Here is a 19,333-nt window from a genome sequence, read left to right as displayed (position 1 = left end):
ATCTAATAATATCTAACAAAATTTAACATGCCTCAATCAAGCAAGTCTGTATCTTGGAATTTATACTACGTATATTTACATATGTATGCAAATGTCACATATAAGATTATGCAAAATAGCATTGTTAGTAATAGCAAAATAGAATTGACATAAATTTTTCTATAGAGAACTATTTCAATAAATTATGGCACATCCATACAATCAAATCCTATGCAAGTGTTAACAAGAATGAGGTACATCTACACAAATGCACATGAATTGGTCTCTAAGATGTATTAAACGAAAAAAGCAAGGTGCTGAATACTCTTTATGTGTGTTACTTATGTAGAAATATGCAGGTGGAACACCAGGGCACACTATTTTCTCTGGGGATGGAGAAGAGGAACTGTGGAAACAACCTAATTTTCTTTACATTTCTTTTTCTATTTTATATATTTATTTATACCAAACCTTCAAATTATGTTTTTTAATAAAACCGTCAGTTATTTATTTACTGAAAGATGAATTTTTAAAAGTGCAATTGTGATTGCCATTTCCAGAAATTCTTGATCACAGGCTATTTTCCGTCTTATATCTACTCTTAGGAATAATTCTGTCTTCAACGTCCTTAAATAGTACTGATTAAATAGCATGATTTAAAAAAAATTCATGTGGTACATTTTTAATAGTAATAAACTATAATTATACAAACCAATCTTTAAGAAATATTATACAACTGGAGATGTTATTAGCAGTCCCTATATGTCTTTTTACTATTTTAAAAACAAGACTTTCTGACTGGAATGGAGAAATGCTGATCATGTGAAATAAGGATTTTTACAGTGCTGCAATTTCTATCCTCCTTATACATTAATTAAATAATGACTCTTTCATTTAGAAATTTGAAAATTCATTAAAAGAAAAATTTCCACGAATGTGGGCTTTACTTTACTATTTAAAACTTTAATGGTCTAAAAAGGGGTATAAGCTTATTTTACTGTTTGTGGCTATTAAATAAAACATTTAAGAAAGCTACAGAACAGTTATAAAAAAACACAGGCTTTGGAGTCATGCCAGAATTCAAATCCTGGTTCTCTGACTAGCTATGGGCTACTGGGAAAGTTATTTCACCCTTCTGAACCTCATATCCTCGTGTATAAAACGGGGGGGATAATACAGACTACATTTAGCATTTCACAAAGTTGTTGTACCAAGTGAAAAAATCTATAACACACTCTGCACAATATATGACCCATAGCAGGAGTCAAATGAAAGGCAGCTTTCACTAACAATGCTATTACTCTTCAATTATCCAGCATAGATGGGGAAAAGATGTTCTGTATAACTCCTGTGAATTTTCCAGATGGCGCATCATTTATTACACAAATGTTATGTACAGGCGAAATTTTAAGAACCACCATTTTTTATTTTAATCATTTCTGGGGCAAATTCTTCCAGAATACGTACTATATTTTCTTGCTACCTTAAGGGGAGTCAATGAATATAACCTTTATTGGTGCCTGGTACTAATAATTCTGTCTAGATTATCACATTGTATAGTCCCAGTATGCTGAGTACAGGTCATACACGAAATGGAAAGTTGTATTCAGTTCTAGGCATGGTTCAAGAGATAATGCAGAGGGTGCTTCAAGAGGACAATCAGGAAAGTGAAGAATGAAAACTTAACTCATAAAAACTAGGTTAAGAAAGGATTTCTATTTAGTTTGGAGAAGATTTGAGGTGATAAAATAGGTATTTTCAAATATTTTAAGGGTGTTGTGAAAAAGTAGGTAGATTCAGTCAATCTGTATTATACCAGAGACAAAACTAGAACAATAGATATGTTACAGGTATATGTATTAAACATTACACCAAGGTTTATTTTGATTCTAAGATTCTGTGATCTATACTATTAAATAAAAAAGAGGGCAAATAGGTTTATATATTTAAATAAGAACTCTTGCCACTTTAAAGATGAAGAAAAAATGTGATTTATTAGTCTGTTGCTTCTTTCAGTAAAAAAATAATGATAGTATCTGTGATATACAATGGACTTAGTACATTAATTTCTCAAATTAATCACCCCAATAATCCCGCTCTAAATACTGAGTCTCCAAAAAAATCAATTAACATTAATTTTAGTCTTTTTAAAAAAATGGAGCACAATGCACTGTAAATGTTTTTAAATTATAAGAGCTACACTTTCAGATATAGTTGCCAAATTTCTTTCAAGTTCATATCAACACTGGAATCTAAATCAGAACTTAAGGCAATTTCCAATTTACCTTAATTGCTGTAGAGAGTTAACAGCTTAAATATTTAATTTCAGAACTGGAAATCCACAAAATCATTATGTACAACAGAAAACTGTAGTCAGGAAGTGCAAAGCATGTATGTTATACTAACCAATTAGAAGAACTGTTCCAACAGCTAAACCTCCACCTGGGAATGAAACAAAACCAAGAAGAAAATTAATCTACCATTCACATTATCTTTAGCATAGAAGTTAGGCTTTAACAAGGACAGGTACTTCAATAACTTTAAAATTGCAGTTGCAAACAACATTTTAATTACCTTTGCAATACTGTGCTCAAGGTGCTATTATGAAATAATTATATATTATATGTAATTGCACACTAGACATTACAATTACTCTCATAATATACTGTACTATCGTCCTTTCTCTTGTGATAGAACCATGCAGCATTCAACATAACTGTGGTTAAGCACTCCAATGTTATATTTAGCACTTGTTAATAAATTAACTCAATAGCCAAGACCTAAATGTTCATAGTAACTTAACTACTACGAGAGAACAACATAGAAAAGAAAGGTTGTTATGATAGAAATTCCATTTAATATTTATCCTCAAAATTTAGTAAGCCTTTGAGGAAAGAACTGATAATTAAAGGTAATTTTTTTATTATGAATAATATATACAAAGTCTGGACATGCTCTAAATAAATTTAGAATTTAAAATTAACAACATTTTTGTCATTTCAAACAAGAAAGGGCATAATCATAAAATACATTTCCAATATTACTAGAAAATGTTCCATTAAACATGTGAATTAGGGTAATATAATCATGAAATGTATACCTCAATTACTGAACCATTAAAAATCAATTAAAAATCAAGTTTTACAAAACTAGAACTACACTAAAAAGACATTTGACTACTGATATTTTGTTCTTCACCCCATTTGTAAAAATGCTACCATTTGTGATTAATATCTCAAACACTAACAAATTCACTTAAAAATTAAAATATGCATATCAAAGAATGAATAGATGTACTTAAAGTATAATTAGGCCAGGCCTGGTGACCTGCCTGTAGTCCTCCCACTTGGAGAGGCCTAAGGGAGAGGATTGCTCCCACTCTGGGAGGCCAGGGGGGAGGGTCAGGAGTTCTGGGCCAGCCTGAACTAAAGTAAGACCTCCTCTCTACTAAAAACAGAAAAAATTAGCCAGTTGTGGTGGCCTGCAGCTACTCAGGAGGTTAAGGCAGCAGGATAGCTTGAGCCCAGGAGTTTGAGGTTGCAGTGAGCTATGATGACAATGACACCGCACTCTAGCTGGGGCAACAGAGTGAGACTCTGTCTCAGGAAAAAAAAAAAAAAAAAGTACTAATATAATTAATTAAAAAAGAAACTACTCAAAATTGTTGAACAACAGAAGACAATGTTAATAGTTTTGTTTTTTGTTTTAGTGTACAAAACTGTGAAAGAAACACTTAGAACACCAAGAAAGAACTTCAAAAAAATTTGTAGTGGCAGATGTCATACAGAAAAACTTAGTATGAAAAGTTCCTTTGATAGTGTTTATTTTTTGCCATGCAAATAAGCAAACATAACTGCTGTGTTTCAAACAATTTGAAATCTGGTAACATACATGAACCCAGAATAAAATGCAACATGAGACTTATGCTAACTGATTTACCATGAGACTTCAAATCAATTTTACGACAATATGTAGACCATTTCAAACTGGTAGAGAAGAAATTAAAAAAAAAAAAACAAAACCCAGTATATTTAAATATGTTTATGCTTAAGCTTATATATTTATGGGACTGAATACATATTTTAATTTCATATTTAGAAAAGTTCCTTCATTATAGTACCTATAGCCATACCAGACTAAACAGGAAAACTTCAACTATTGGTCAGACAAAAAGATTAACATAAACTGAAATTTTTATCATGACAGCAAACAAAACCAATCAGAACAAAAGAGTTTGCTTTGGGAAAATATTAGACTAAATGTTTAATTTCATAGTTTGTGTAACATACAAACTACTAACTTTTTTTATCTATTTTGAACATTTCACATCAGACTTTCCAATTCTTTACTTCCCTATTTTTCCTTACATGCAAAAATATTTAATTACATAACAGCCATTCTGTGTAGGTATAAGGAGATGAAATAATGTAAGCACACAACAGACATTGCAGTATCTAGGCTAGAGCAGGTATTATAAAAAAAGTTAGTTGCCTTTCTTACTTTAACCTATTTCCTATAATTTAGATTTCTTACCTAACCTCACCTGGGTTACATTTATGTCTCTTCAAATTAGGAACTTATATAAGGCCTCCACTGGAATAGACAGAGAAGTAAAGATTTTTAACATTCACAGTGGGACAATGAGAATTGATCAAGAAATGGTTTCCCAATTAAATGAAGTGATATACCTAGCATAAGTGTCTGGCCCAGAGAGGTACTCATTAAGAGCTACCTTACCATTCCAGCAATTGTTTTCTGATTACAATAAACTTCTAAAAGGTTACTGCTATTTGATAAATGGTGATCACCGTAACAGTAATAATTAGTAAGAATATTTCCCCTTGATGAAGCATTATACAAATCAGACTAAGCTAAGAATGTAGTTTTTTATAAGAATGATCCAGACAACCTTCTGTTCCTGATAATTCATAAAACATCACTCAAATTTTTAAAATCTAGCTGGGCACAGTGGTGCGCACCTGTAGTCTGAGCTGCTAGAGAGGCTGAGGCAGGAGGATCACTTGAGCCCAGGAGTTCAAGGCCAGCATGGGCAAATTTTTAAAATATCATGTGCATTATAATTCTAATGTTTGGAATATCTGAACACTACTTAAGACAACATAAAATGGGAACATATTAAAATGACTGTTAGCAGCCAAATATCATATAAGACTTCTTTTACAAAAAGAAGTTCTTTTTTTTTCCTAATGAGCTCATCTATTATGTAAATTGACTAGATTCAAATTTAGATCAGCAAATGTTGGTCATTTTGAGGTTGGTCATGGGGAATAAGATGTAACCCACCTTATGAACTTATTAATACTAACTTATTAAACTTATCAACTAATTTAAAGCTTTTTAAATCAAGCTTTTATTCTATGTATATTAAGTGAAATGATTTGACCTATACATACATACACACACAAATAGCAGCAAAGTTCCTTTATTCTTCCAAACTTGATTTTAGTGAGACAAGACTTCACAGCATTTCTGCAAAATATTTTTTTTTGAGACAGGGTCTCACTCTGTCACCTGGGTTAGAGTGCAGTGGCATCATCACAGCTCACTGCAACCTCAAACTCCTGGGCTCAAGCAATCCTCCTGCCTCAGCCTCCCAAATAGCTGGAGCTACGGGCACTTGCCACCATGCCTAGTTAATTTTTCTGTTTTTTGTAGAGATGGGGGTCTCGCTCTTGCTCAGGCTGGTCTTGAACTCCTGGCCTCAAGATATTCTCCCACTTTGGCCTCCCAACGTGCTAGTATTACAGGCGTGAGCCACCACACCTAGCCAAAATATCTTTATATAAAGTATTTTGATAAACCTCACTAGATATACAGAAGTTCTAGCTGTATTTTCAACTAAAGTTCAAATATGTCTGTAGCCATGGCCCCATCAAGAAATAAATAAAAAGCTAAAACCAACCAACCAGGATAGGATTTCTTGATGTAGTCCTTCAAAGGTAGCTTTTAATACGCTTCAGTAATCTGTTAGTAATTTTACCTAATTTCAAAAGCAACACAGACTAACATTTCCCAACTAAAATAGAAATATCCTTTCCCAATAGGTCACTAAAATGTTTCACAGTTAAGTAACGGGGTACAGAAGCAATCATCTTACTTCTGTGATGAAAACAAACAAAAGTAAAATGGCCCTGTTTATTGCCTCCACTCCCCTTTCATCCAAACTTAGAAAAATCAACACACTTTCTGAGTAACTAAGCAAATAAGTCTTGGTTTTACTTCTAGTCTTCTTTAAAAAGTATATTTATGTATATTTCCAGCTTACTAAAAATACAAATGAAGTATTTCAGGTACACATAAGAATACATGAGTTTGAATGGTTGAAGATAGTTTGCAAATTTCATAAAGTACTAATTTCAAGATTTTACATCTTTTAAAAATAAAACATTTTGTCTTAAAACCATAAAAAAATTAATGCTAAAAAAAATCAGAAAATTTAAGATCTTGTGATTGAGTATCAAGATCTTTGTTTTTTTAGAGATAAGATCTCCCTGTGTTGCCTAGGCTGGAGTGAAGTGGTACAATCATAGCTCATTGTAACTTTGAACTCCTGGGCTCAAGCAATCCTCCCACCTCAGCCTCCTGAGTAGCTAGAACTACAGGAGCATGCCACCATGCCCAACTAAGTTTTAATTTTTTTGTAGAGACAGTGTCTCTCACTATGTTGCCCAGGTCTTGGACTCTTGGCCTCAAGCAATCCTCCTGCTCGGCCTCCCAAAGTACTGGGATTACAGTCACCATGCCTGGCCTAAGATCTTCTTATCTTATGATTTTTTAAATTGTAAGATGAAAGAAAGGGCTTTTGCTGTTGTTTCAATCCATGTGGGTAGTAAACGATATCAGTAGTATTTTAAAGGGTGAAAATCAACCCTCATGTACTCCCCAATACAAACTTTTAATTAAACTATAAATTTTACATAATGAGGTCAAATTAATACACTACAATATGAAGGCCCAAATTGACACCTTATTTTTCAACAAGGGCATCTCCCTTTTTCAAAATTAGAGAAAGTAAAAGGGAATAGAAATAAGTCAGGAAAGATAACAGCAATTTATACCAGTCCTCTCCAGAGCTCTGTATAGAAAAATAATTTTGCTTAAAATTATAGAAAGGTATCTTGGGGAAAATGCAATGTAAAAAACAAATTCATATCCTTTCCTTGGCTCATAGCAATATCTTTACTTAATTAATGCCATACCTCAAATTAAGCGGCAGTTATTTTGTTAATGAGTCTACTTTTTCTTCCTTAAGAGTTATGAAACATCTTGATGACTCCTGATTTGACAACAACTATTGGCTTGGAAAATATGGGAATCAAAATAAAGCTATGAACAGTGATAATGGTTCTGTAAATTAAATCACATGAAGCAATTTTACATAGCAATACAAAGGAACAGATTGTATTTTCCTTAAAGGTACAGCTAACTGTATTAGTTGCTAAAAGATCATAACCAAGACTATGTTAAATATATGGTCCAAGGTCAATATATCTCACTATAGGTTAAGATATAGTAGAGCAAAGGAAATAAGCCCACCAGTATTTACTTTTTGACATCAGTGTTGAAAATGGCAGCAACTATCAAGCTTCTTTCAGGGTACTTTTCCTAGACTATTACTTATCCCAAAACCCTATCTGACATTCCTGTCAAAATTTAATAAGTTCTGAACAGCACAGAGGTTAAGCCAGTTAAACCTGCAAAGTCACCCTTCCTTCAGCAACTTTTTGGAGGATGAGGCTGGGGATAATTCTCCTAGGTTAGATTTACGGTCCCTAAGATGGATTATACCTAGTATCTCATGGGAATAAAAAAGAAATTCTCTTCTCAACTAACAACAAAAATGTCCTAGAAGAACACAGGTTAGGAAATCTAAGAATTTAAAACATTTAAATGTAGCTAACTTGGGAAATGTATATTAATATCTAACAATAAAATTAGGTTGTCAGAATAAAAATATTTATTAAATAATATGATCAGATCATGTTTGAAATATGCAGATATTGGGAATTTTCAAATTTATAAAATACTTTGGAGTAAGCAATGGGAATATTAGCATATCATCAAATGTTTAACATTCAATTAGCCTGTATGATGCCTTTCAAATATATTTTGCATCTATGCTTAAAATTACAATGATGTCACAGTGGCAGTAGTAAAATGTCACTGCACTGCATAGAGATTATAATACAATCTTTACTTGTTACACAGTAGCTACATAATATATTTAGGTAACAATCATATCATATTATTCTGATACAGTAACATTCTATAAAATTATTACTTTTGTTACAATATGGTCATATTAGGCTTATTATAATTTGAGTCAAATAACATTTTAGAGTAATAATATAGTCTGAATTGCTTATACTTATACACATTAGCAGTCAAATGTTTCAATTTTAAATGCTTTAATGGAAAACAAATGTAAAGTATTTGCTCCATAGGACCATACAAAAAAAAAAATCAAAACACAAAAATGTCATTAAGAAGTTAACAACTAAAATACTTCTGGATATATTTACTATTCAAAATGTAGTAACTCCTATTATAAGAAATTCAACTTCTATGCACTTTAAGAATTGCATACATGCAAAATATATTTCAAAATATTTCAAATTATTCAACTGATATCATTTCAATCATCTTAATAAACACTAATTTTTAGCATAAGCTTGTTACAAATATAGCACTAGAGTCCCCCACCCTCCAAGCAAATAAGGAAAATATAAAAATTACTGTTCAAGTTCATATCTCTGTAGATACACATGTCGGTGCCTTGGCTTCTCTCTTTGGTGAGTGCTTTAACAGACTATAGTTAAATCATTAATCTTAGGTTCAATAAATGGTCAACGACCCCTAAAGAGTTCTCAAAAATTTGAGACAGCTATAGCTATAGCACAGTGCAGAGAACACTAAATTTAGAGCCAAAGATCAGCCCTCACGGTCATTAGTTTTGTGACTGTTCATATCACTTAAATTTCTGAGTCTATTTTTAAAGTTCAAACATGCAACTCTGTCCTACATGTTCCATTATCTCTTGCCTTGTTTTTTTTTATACATTATTTTTCTTTTAATCAAGAATTTATTGAGAACCTACTAAGTGCCAGGAACTGTGCTAGGCACATTATGTTATTCTAATGAGGAACTGAAGACATAATGTCAGAAATGTAACTTTTTTGTTTGGGGAGTTTTAATAAAGTGGATGAAGTTATATATTCCCATTGAATTAAAAACATAGATATATAAGAACTAGGAATGGCTTCCAAGCTTTAAGTTCAAACAGGGGGACACCAAGTGAGGTTCACAAGGGAAAAATGGTGAAATAAATATTTGCTAAATAGATATTTTGAATCATTTCTATTTCTACTACCATGTAACTCAAGAGGACAACAGACTCAAAACAATTAAGTGAAAACACTTAAACATGTAGAAATAGCCAGGATCCAGTTAAGAAATAATAGAATTATAAATAAGAAGCCATACTCTTTCTCATAGGTTTCTTGCCTTGTTACTTTACTCTGCAGTAAACCTATTTGAAAAGCCTACTTTGGGGAGAAAATAAGAGAGAAAATTTCAAGTGAAGTACAAGAACAAGAAATGGCATTTGCAATATTTTATGAAAGCGTACAAGACTTAACAGACATACACATCACACCCTATGAAGTTATAAAACATAGACTGTTTTAAAATGAAGCAGCATTCAAATAGAAATTAATTAATCTACAAGCTTTACAGACAGTAGGTCTGTCCCACCAATCTAGTCAATCCCCTCAATTTAACAGTCATAAAACAAGCATATTCTTCAGCAGGCTTCTCAGAAAGAGCCTAAGAACTAGATTTCTTGTTCTTGTTAAAATGTGAATTAGATTTAAAGATGTCGTTTGGAATGTAGCAGCAATCAACTCAGGGAAGCAAAATGCATATATAAGAAATTAACAAAAATACATACACACAGATTTAATGCAGATATGGGTGTGATTATCTAAAAATCAACGACAGGCTCTAACTACTCTGAGTCAACATAAACCTTTAACATCCCCATTCTTAAAGCCAATAAGGTTTAAGATTTAGAACCAGGAGATAAGCAGTTTGGAAGAGAGAGAGGGGAAATCACTTTTTTTCAATATTTTCTAATGAAGGCTGTCTCTCTCTCACAATGATAAAACTTGTACGTTAGTCCAAACCGTGAGCTACCTGAGGTTGGCAGAAGGGTGTACTCAGGGACCAGGAGGTCATCCTAAATGAGAGTCAAACCGTCTCCATGTATTAATGCTTTCTCTTGACTAGGAAATATTTCAGGGTAAAAAGCATGTACGGACCACGTTGCAATCTAGAAAGGGGCTGGTGGGCACAGGGAACGAGAACACAAAGTGGGGGCATTAAAGCATGTTTAGTTAAGAACACTTAGAAGTCTCTATAAAAACCCTCCTCCCCTCCATCTCTATCAGATCAGGCTATTCTCTCCACATCCTAAAGTTTAGGGGTCAGAGAGAGAAGTGGGGTTACAGTGGCTCCCCGATAGGTCCCCTCCCTAAGTTTTCCCTCTGTTGAGCCCAGTTTTCCGTTCTGAACAGACCTAAGAGCTGGTCCAGGGCTGGAAGCCCAGTTGATACCAGCAGCTGTCCATTCCGCACCGACGGTCGCGTGCCCGCAATGGACACCAGTCGAGGGCCGCCGCTGTCGGTCCCGCTAGCTCTAGGACCCCTCCTCTGAAAACTGGTGACGTTGCTCTTGCTGGCTGCCGATGCCATACAAGCAGTACTCCCGGCGCCACTGCCGCAGGTTGCCGCTGCCGCCATCTTGGAGCCTCCCGTGTTGACCCAATAGGAACTCTGGGAACTCGAACAGCCGGCCAGTCGGGGCCAGCCCCAAACTCCCGCCTCCTCACCCCTACCGCGGCTCTTGTAGCCAATGGAACTGAGACGTTCCTCCCGAGTCAACCAATCGCATGGCGTATTGCTGAAACGTGAGCTTTACGTAAGGACGGCCGACTTGTGCGGGGCCCAGGTGAGAAAGGGCCACCTGAGTCCTGGGTGAGGGTCTTCAGGGTTTCTTGGGCCAGAGGTGGGTAGAATCATTTAATGTTCTTCTTGCTTTGAGTGCCTTCGTGCTCGTAGAGTTAAAGATAAGGTTGGTGAAGTGATAAGCCCTAAGGGCTTATCAAACAATTGCTAGCGGGAACTGGCACCTTCCCTTCGCTCGATAAATAGTAGAGAGATACTTCTTCCTTGCTCCTTCCTCTTCTGGTTTATGAGAGAAAATTCTCTCCGCCTTCCTAATGAAGTCCTTTTCTGAATTTTGTGTTATATGGAAAGGATTGGAAGTGTTACCTTAATGAGCTGCTTGCTGAGCGTTGGTACTTAATTCGTTAGTGCCTGGTGGTAAGTGGGTTGGATTTAGACCTTACAGGGAAAACTCTTTAATCTTTGAGGCGATTTGGTTTTCCGCTGACAAAATATACCTGTCTGACAAGTCCCGGTGAGAAACTTTTCTTGATTTTAATTAGTGCTTCTGAAAGTCTTGGAACATCTTTTCCTAAGCAGTGTGAATGACAAGTGTTACTTTGACAACCTTGTTCACACATTTAATTGTCGTTTGCTGTTAAAGCAGCTGCAAATAACAAAACAATTTAGATTTCTTTCTCCCAAAAACGGATAAGAAGAATTAGATGTGTTTGTACTTTTTTTTAAATTTGTGAACTCTGAATCGAGAGCTTTCTTACTAGAATATGAATTATGTGTGCGGAAAAAACGTGATTTCGAGCTGTGTTTTTGGATTCAAAAATTTTCTCAAAACTGAGCTGAGGGGGATGGGTGGTAAGTGATTTTTGAAGGCACTCATGATTGACAAATGTCTAAACTGAAAAGGACTCCCAAATCATTTCGGCCCTACTAAGTTATTGACTTTGACAGTGATCTATGATACTTTTTAAATACATGCAGACCTCATTGAAATTCTTGCCATTGAATTGTTTTAAGTTTCAGTGACCTGTTGAAAGTTTTCGACTGATTCAATTTGATGAATTTAAATAAGTATTGTTAAATAGTGACTGGACTTTTTCATTTTTGGAGGATTAAAAAAAAATTTTTTTTAAAGAACCATGTTCAGAGAAAAAAACCTTACTATTTAACAATGTATCATCTGGGAAGCTTTGATCAAGGTTGCTTTCATGTTAAATCTTTAAATTACTCAATAAATAGCTGTTGAGTGATTACTGTGTACCTAGACCTAAATCTTTTCATTTTAGATTTACACTGATAAAAATGATCTCATCTGAGGGAGATAAGATTAATGGATAGAAAACAACATAAGACTTAGTATGAATAAATTGTATGTGCTAATTTTGTCCTGTAGTAAATAAGCACTAGGGAGACCAAAACAAAAAGTGATAAGCTGTCCAATATCAAATAGAAACTTCTTGAATATTTTTAATGCCCTGAAAACTTTGAAATACTAAACATCATTATAATTTTTTAAACAGATGTTTTTATTATGTACAACATGATATTTTAAAGTATATAGACATTGTGAAATGGTTAAATCTAGCTAATTAACAATGCATTATCTCACATAGTTATCATTTTTTGTGGTAAGAGCACATAACATCCACTCTCTACAATTTTTAAGAATATATATTGTCATTAACTATAGTTATCTTGCTATAAATTCATGTCCTACAGTTAGATTCTTGAAATGTATTCCTCCTATCTAACTGGAATTATACATCCTTTGACTAACATCTCTTTATGCCTACCTTCCACCTAACCACTCCAGTCTTTGGTAACTATCATTATACTCTCTATTTCTGTGAGATCAACTGTTTTAGATTTCACCTGTGAGTGAGATCATGCAATATTTGTCTTTTGGTTCCTGGCTTATTTCACTTAACATAATGGCATAATTCATTTTTATAGGCTTCTTTGCTAAATATTTCCTACTGTATTTACTTAACCCTTTAGTTGTCTCAAGGTGATGGTAGTGATACTTTCTCTCATTACTGGAACTGAAGAATTATTTTCCAACTTTGATTATATTCAGGAAGCATGATCTGTATACACACCAAAGCATACATGAAATGAGGACATATCTCTGGTGTAAGACTATTATAGAATAAATTAATGTCTTTTTTTCCACAAAGAGAAAACATTTGCTCCCAAATAATTGTAAATACTTGAACGTGCCAGCATATAGTAGAGTTGAATATAAAACATTGGAAAGAAGTATTAATAGAAGAGGTAAAGGGTATATGTTTAAGTGTGCCATTAATTAATTAAACAATTATTTATTGAGTACATACTAAATTCCAGGAAGTGTGCTAAGAGCTCAGGTTATAGGAGAAAAATACTTAGTCTCTGTACCCCTTGATTTCACAGTTTGGGGAGATGGGTGGGTAAATAAGCTAATAAAGTACAGTTGACCCTTGAACAATGCAGGGTTTAGTAATGCCAACCCCTGCAAGGTCAAAAATCCACGTCTACCTTTTGACTGCCCCAGTACTTAACTACTAAGAGCCTACTTTTGACCAGAGCCTTGCTAATAACATAAAGTTGATTAACACAGTGGTCTCCAGCCGTTTTGGTATCAGGGACTGGTTTCATGGAAGACAATTTTTCCATGGATGTGGGAGGTGGGGTGGAGGCAGAGGTAGAGCCTGTGGGGCCTGGTTCCTAACAGGCCAGGGACTGGTACCAGTCTACCACCTGGGGGTTGGAGACTGCAGGATTAATGCCTATGTTAGAATATAGTATTATATACTGTATTCCTTTTTTTTTTTTTTTGAGACAATGTCTTGTTGTGTCGCCCAGGCTGGAGTGCAGTGGTGCAGTGATGCCATCATAACTCACTGCAACCTCCAACCCTTGGGCTCAGCAATCCTGCTGCCTCAGCCTCCCAAGTAGTTGGCACAACAGTTGTGCACCATCATACCTGGCTAATTTTTCTATTTTTTGTAGAGATGGAGTCTCACAATGTTGCTAAGGCCGGTCTTGAACTCCTGGCCTCAAGCAATCCTCCTGCCTCAGCCTCTCAGCCTCCCAAAGTGTTAGGATTATAAGCATGAGCCACCATGCCTGGCCTATATCCTATATTCTTACAATAAAGTAAGCTAGAGAAAAGAAAATCTTTAGAAAACCATAAGGAAAAGAATATACATTTACTATTTATTAAATGCAAGTGGGTCATCATAAAGTACTTCATCCTTATCTTCTTCATGCTGAGTAAGCTGAGGAGAAGTAGGAAGAAGAGGGATTGGTCTTACTGTCTCAGGAGAGGCAGGAGAGACAGGTACATATCAATTTGTCTTTTTCATTTCTCTATGTCTCTATATAGTACCAATCCTTCCAATGTTTGTTTTAGTTTCAGTGCCGTATCATATTAATAAAACAGTCCATGTCCTAAGAGAAGTCAAAAGCAGTCCTGAATAATTAAAACCCTTCTGCCAGATGGTCTAATGTCAATTTGTCTTCTGCCACTGCTCCTTCTACATCTTCTTCTTTATCATCAGGCACTGGTTTGGAAGCACTCATCTCTACCAGGTCATCTTCTGTTAATTCCTCTGGTGTTTGTCTATTAGCTCTTGAATTTTTCCAACATCCATATCTTGAAACTCTTCTCCTTCACCTTTTTTTTTTTTTTTTTTTTTTTACCATATCCACAATCTCTTTCATGACTTCCTTGATTGGTTCTGTCATAAATCTTGTGAAGATGCACAACATCTGGACAGTTTTCTCCAGTAGGAATCTAATGTTTCAGACTTCATGGCTTTCACAGTTTTTTCTGTTACAGTGATGGCATCTTCAGTCATGTAATCCTTCCAGACTTTCATGATGTCCTCTCTCTTGGGGTTCTCTTCCAAAGCATTGATAATCCTTTCCATAGAGTACCATGTGGAATGAGTCTTAAAAGTTCTTGTGTCCCCATGATCTAGAGGCTGAATTAAAGACATTATATTTGGGGGCAAGTAGACTACTTCAATGCCTTCAGTGTTGCATTCATGGGATTCTGGGTGGCCCCGGGCTTTGTCCAGTCAGAAGAACTTTAAAAGGCAGTTCCCTACTGGCAAGGGACTTCTGACTTCACGTACAAAACATCAATGGAACCAATCCAGAAAAAGGGCTCTCGTTTTCTAGGACTTCTTATACAACCAGAAGACTGGCAGCTGGTGTTTATCTTTTCCCATCAAGGCTCAGGAATTAGCAGCTTTATCGATAAGGGCAGTCCTGATCACAAACTGATTGTATTTGCACAAAACAGTAGAGTTAGCCTATCCTGTCCTTCCTTAATTCTGTTGCTCACTTCCCTTCCTTACTGGTAACTGTCTTTTGTGGCATTTTTTCCAGAATAGGATACTTTCATCTACATTAAAAACTTGTTCAGCCAGGCATGGTAGCTCATGCTTATAATCCCAGCACTTTGGGAGGCCAAGGTGAGAGGATTGCTTGAGGCCAGGAGTTCAAGACCAGCCTGGACAATGTAGCAACACTTCATCTCTACAAAAAAAATAAAAAAATTAGCCGAGTGCAGGAGGCTGAGGCAGGAGGATGGCTTGAACCCAGGAATTCAGGGCTGCAGTGGGCTATGATTGCACCACTGCATTCCAGTTTGGGTGATGAAGTGTGACCCTGTCTCAGAAAAAGAAAATAAGTAAAAATTAAAAAAACCTGTTCAGGCAGATATCCTTTCTCCTCAACAATTTTCTAAATGGCATCTGGGAACTTATCTGCTGTCTCTTGGTCAGCAGAAGCCAATACTTCTATTATCTTGACATTTTTAAAGCCAAGCCTTTTTCTAAAATTATGAAGCCATCCTTTGCTGGCATTAAATTCTCTGGCTTTAGATCTTTCATTTTTCTTCTGCTTTAAGTTGTCATACAGTGACTTCATTTTTTTTCCCAAATCATATTAGTGTCTATAGGGATGCCTTTCTTATAGTAATCCTGTCCCCTTATAAAAGCTGCATTTTCAATATAGGATAAAAAGGTACTTTGCAAAAAGTGCAAGGTTTTCAGCTTGCTAATGTAGCGGCAGCAATGGCTTCATGGATTTCCTTTTCTTTTTTTATAATTGTCCTTACCCTCCATTCATTTATCTTAAAATGGTGGGTAACCACAGCTGCAGACCTCAATCTGTGGTATATGTCAAGCAATTCACCTTTTTCTTGTAATGTCGTAACTTTTCTCTGCTTTTTGGGAGCACTTCCAGCATCATCACTGGCATTTCATGGTGTTATTCTAGGCTTACAGTGTTACACTAAGCACAACCAGAAATGTGCGAGAACCTTGAGAGATCATTTTTTACTGTTATATGCTATTTACTGGAGAGATGTACTGCTCACACTGAGATGATTAGCATCTCATGGTGTTTTAAGCAGATACTTGCAATGCTTGAGCTCACTGTAATAGCAACAGGGGTGGCTATGAAATTATTACAGTAGTACAGTATGTACTACAGTTAATTTTATGCAGTTATGGTTTCATACTTTACATGTGTTTACCTTTCTCTCCACTGTAAATGGCACCATGTACAATCTGTTAAGGTTTATGTGAGTAAGTTTTTGTAAATTTTAACTTTATGATAGATTTGTGTAGATTTTATGTTAGTATTTAAATGGTAGACTAGTATCCACACATATTTTTTGCATTCATGACATACCTTGTTCTTATTGTTTTTATATTTCTAGGCTATACAGTTCATCTGTGAGTTTTTTCAAATTGTTGCACATCTCCAAAATTTTCCAATATATTTATTGAAGAAAATTTGTGTTTAAGTGGACGCACGCAGTTCAAACCCATGCTGTTCAAGGGCCAACTGTCTCCTGTAAGTGCTATGGAGAACAAATGTTGAGTTATCTAACTCAGGCTGAGAGAGAGGAGCCTTGGAAAGTTTCCCCTGAGGAGGAAGCGTAGTCTGAATTTTGAAGAATATGTAGGATATAAAGGCATTAAACAGAATGGAAGCCATTGCAAAGAATGGATGACTGCTCCTTCAATAAATCTGTTCCCATATTTCTGTATAAATAGTTTTCATGATTTATACAGAGTGCTAAGAGAAGAGGAGACAGAAGTTAGGCAAAGGTCTGATTGATTTTTGGAAGGTTGTGGATTTTCTTTCCTTAAGGATAATGGGAAGTGGGAATCATTGAAAAACTTTAAGTAAAAGAAGGACACAATGATCATATTTGATTGTTATGGAATTGCTAAAAGTGTGCTAAAAGAAAATGGATTGGCTACAAGTGTGATTGGTATAAAAAGAATAGGATGAATTAAGAGATTACTGTAAGGAGCAGAATTAACATGACCAAGGAAGTTTTTTTTTTTTTTTTTTTTTATTTATAATTTTATTTCACATGGAAGTGTAGAATTAATAATTTTATGACAAAATCCTGGGCTGTTGCAGTGAGAAGGATGGGAGACTTGATGTTATAATACATAAAGTGATAATGTCAATGATTTCTGCACAGAATAATACCATTTCATAGAGATAATTCTATTTAGACATGATCCTGCTAAAAGTCAGCCTCTGTTATCGCTCTAAATGCTACTGAGCTGCACAAGAGGTGCTCCAGATAGCTTGACAGGCATTTTTGAAGAAAAGCAGACTCTTATAATCTTAGGATTTATCAAATATGCACAATAGCTAGTAGAAACCCGACTAGAAAAGTCAACATAGTCAACATAGACCCTGATTGAGCGACTATATACAGACACTGAGGATCTCTTTACAATTAATGCAGGTGCTACAGTGCAAAAAAAATGACCATTTCAAAGCAAAGTGATATAAGAGTCTGAAGATCAATGGATGATGTAAAATTATAATGAATTAGAAGAGAAAAGGATGTGGGTAACAATAGGTCTCTGCTATTTTCCTGTGCTATCTGCTTAGTTGTCTTAGCAATTACCTAGGAGGGAGATACGAGATACTAACATGAAAACTCACTAAACATATTTAAATTTTAAGGTTTTTCTCTCTACATGCACATATACACGCATATGCACACACATATATACACATGCTTATAATTGTTGCATATATACATGCCTATATATATTATATACATACATATATTGACATATACATATATAAAAAACATCATTTTATATGCTTTTATAATATATATTTACATTAATTCTAATTCCATAATGGGCTTAAGTTATTCCCATTGTTTCAGTGACTTTATATAACGTTGCTCTTTTTTTTTTTTTTTTTTCCAAATATGGAAGTCCTTTATTATTAAGTGAAAATATGACATTTAAAATAAGAAACAGTGGATTCTTGCCAGGTTTTGAGCAACAGATCGGAACAATTAAAGCTTTAGTAAAATCAGCCTGGCAGCTATGAATTAAAGTGCAACCAGAAACATGGAACTGAGATTTTTTTTTTTCTTTTTTTTTTTTTTATATGAATTTTTTTTTTTCAATTTAATTTTACAGAATCAAAGAGTCTAACAGTATATCTTGTTAGATACAGTATGTCCTCATAATGTATACATTATTTCTTGTACAATGATATGAAATAATATGGGAAATATTCATGATAAATTATTAAGTGAACAGTGCAAGTTAAAAACAATAGTTTCATATTTTTTTCCCCACCCCCCCTTTCCCGAGTCAGCACCTTCAAGTGTTACCACTCCCCAAACGGTGCGCAATGCACTCATTGTGTAGGCATACCCCCATCCCCTCCCCCACCCCCCACCTCAGTCTGATGTCCAATTGGTGTCGTTTCCAGATTTGTATTTAGGTGATGATCAGGGAAACCAATTTTCTGAGTACATGTGATGCTTGTTTTTCCATTCTGACCAAGGAAGTTTGAGGGGAGGAATCATAGGCGACTAATAAGTTTCTACCTGGAGCAGCTTTGTGGATGATGGAGGATAGAAAGTAAAGGAGGAACAGCATAATATTGTAGTTGTGATATTGGTTGTTTTGTGGGATGGGAGATCATAATTTGAGGTTTTTATCTGTTTTGAATGTGTTTCATTGGAGGTACCCATGGAATATCCAAGTGGAGATATCCAATATATGTAGTAGGCTATGAATGAGAGAGATCTCTAGATAAAAGATATAGATTTGAAATTTTTAAGCACATGGTGGTGGCTTATTCCAAGGGAATGGATAAACTCACTAAGAAAATACATACTTTCGAATGAGGGGGAAAAAAAAGAACTGCAGATAAGGTTTGGGGAACATCAACATTTAAAAGGTGGGCAGAGGCTGGGCGTGGCTGCTCATGCCTGTGATCCCAGCGCTTTGGAAGGTTGGGGCTGGAGAATCACTTGAGGCTGGGAGTTCCAGATCAGCCTGGACAACATAAGGAGACCCTGTCTCTACAAAAAG

At 35.1% G+C, this 19,333-nt stretch overlaps 2 protein-coding genes across 6 annotated transcripts in view; one reads left to right on the top strand and one right to left on the bottom strand.

Annotated features, from left to right (window-relative positions):
• Positions 1-10,799, bottom strand: part of ELP4 (elongator acetyltransferase complex subunit 4) — a 213,623-nt gene extending 202,824 nt beyond the window's left edge. For both annotated transcript variants that reach the window (XM_069469770.1, XM_069469771.1), the window contains exons 1-2: positions 10,577-10,799; positions 2,386-2,421 (exon numbers count right to left, since the gene is read on the bottom strand). In XM_069469770.1, the coding sequence (XP_069325871.1) occupies positions 2,386-2,421; positions 10,577-10,799 (259 nt within the window). The remainder of the gene's footprint in view (positions 1-2,385; positions 2,422-10,576) is intronic.
• A 194-nt stretch (positions 10,800-10,993) lies between these two features.
• IMMP1L (inner mitochondrial membrane peptidase subunit 1) overlaps positions 10,994-19,333 on the top strand; it is a 65,980-nt gene continuing 57,640 nt past the window's right edge. For 3 of the 4 annotated variants that reach the window (XM_069469766.1, XM_069469767.1, XM_069469765.1), the window contains exon 1: positions 11,003-11,064. The gene's annotated coding sequence lies outside the window, so the exon portion shown is untranslated. Of the gene's footprint in view, positions 11,065-19,333 lie in introns of all 4 variants that reach the window. The other variant, XM_069469768.1, reaches the window with a different exon arrangement.

Source organism: Eulemur rufifrons, chromosome 6 (assembly GCF_041146395.1).
Source record: "Eulemur rufifrons isolate Redbay chromosome 6, OSU_ERuf_1, whole genome shotgun sequence".
NCBI lineage: Eukaryota > Metazoa > Chordata > Mammalia > Primates > Lemuridae > Eulemur > Eulemur rufifrons.
The sequence above is the reverse complement of the archived record's forward strand: the minus strand, read 5'-3'. Positions and strand labels throughout refer to the sequence as shown.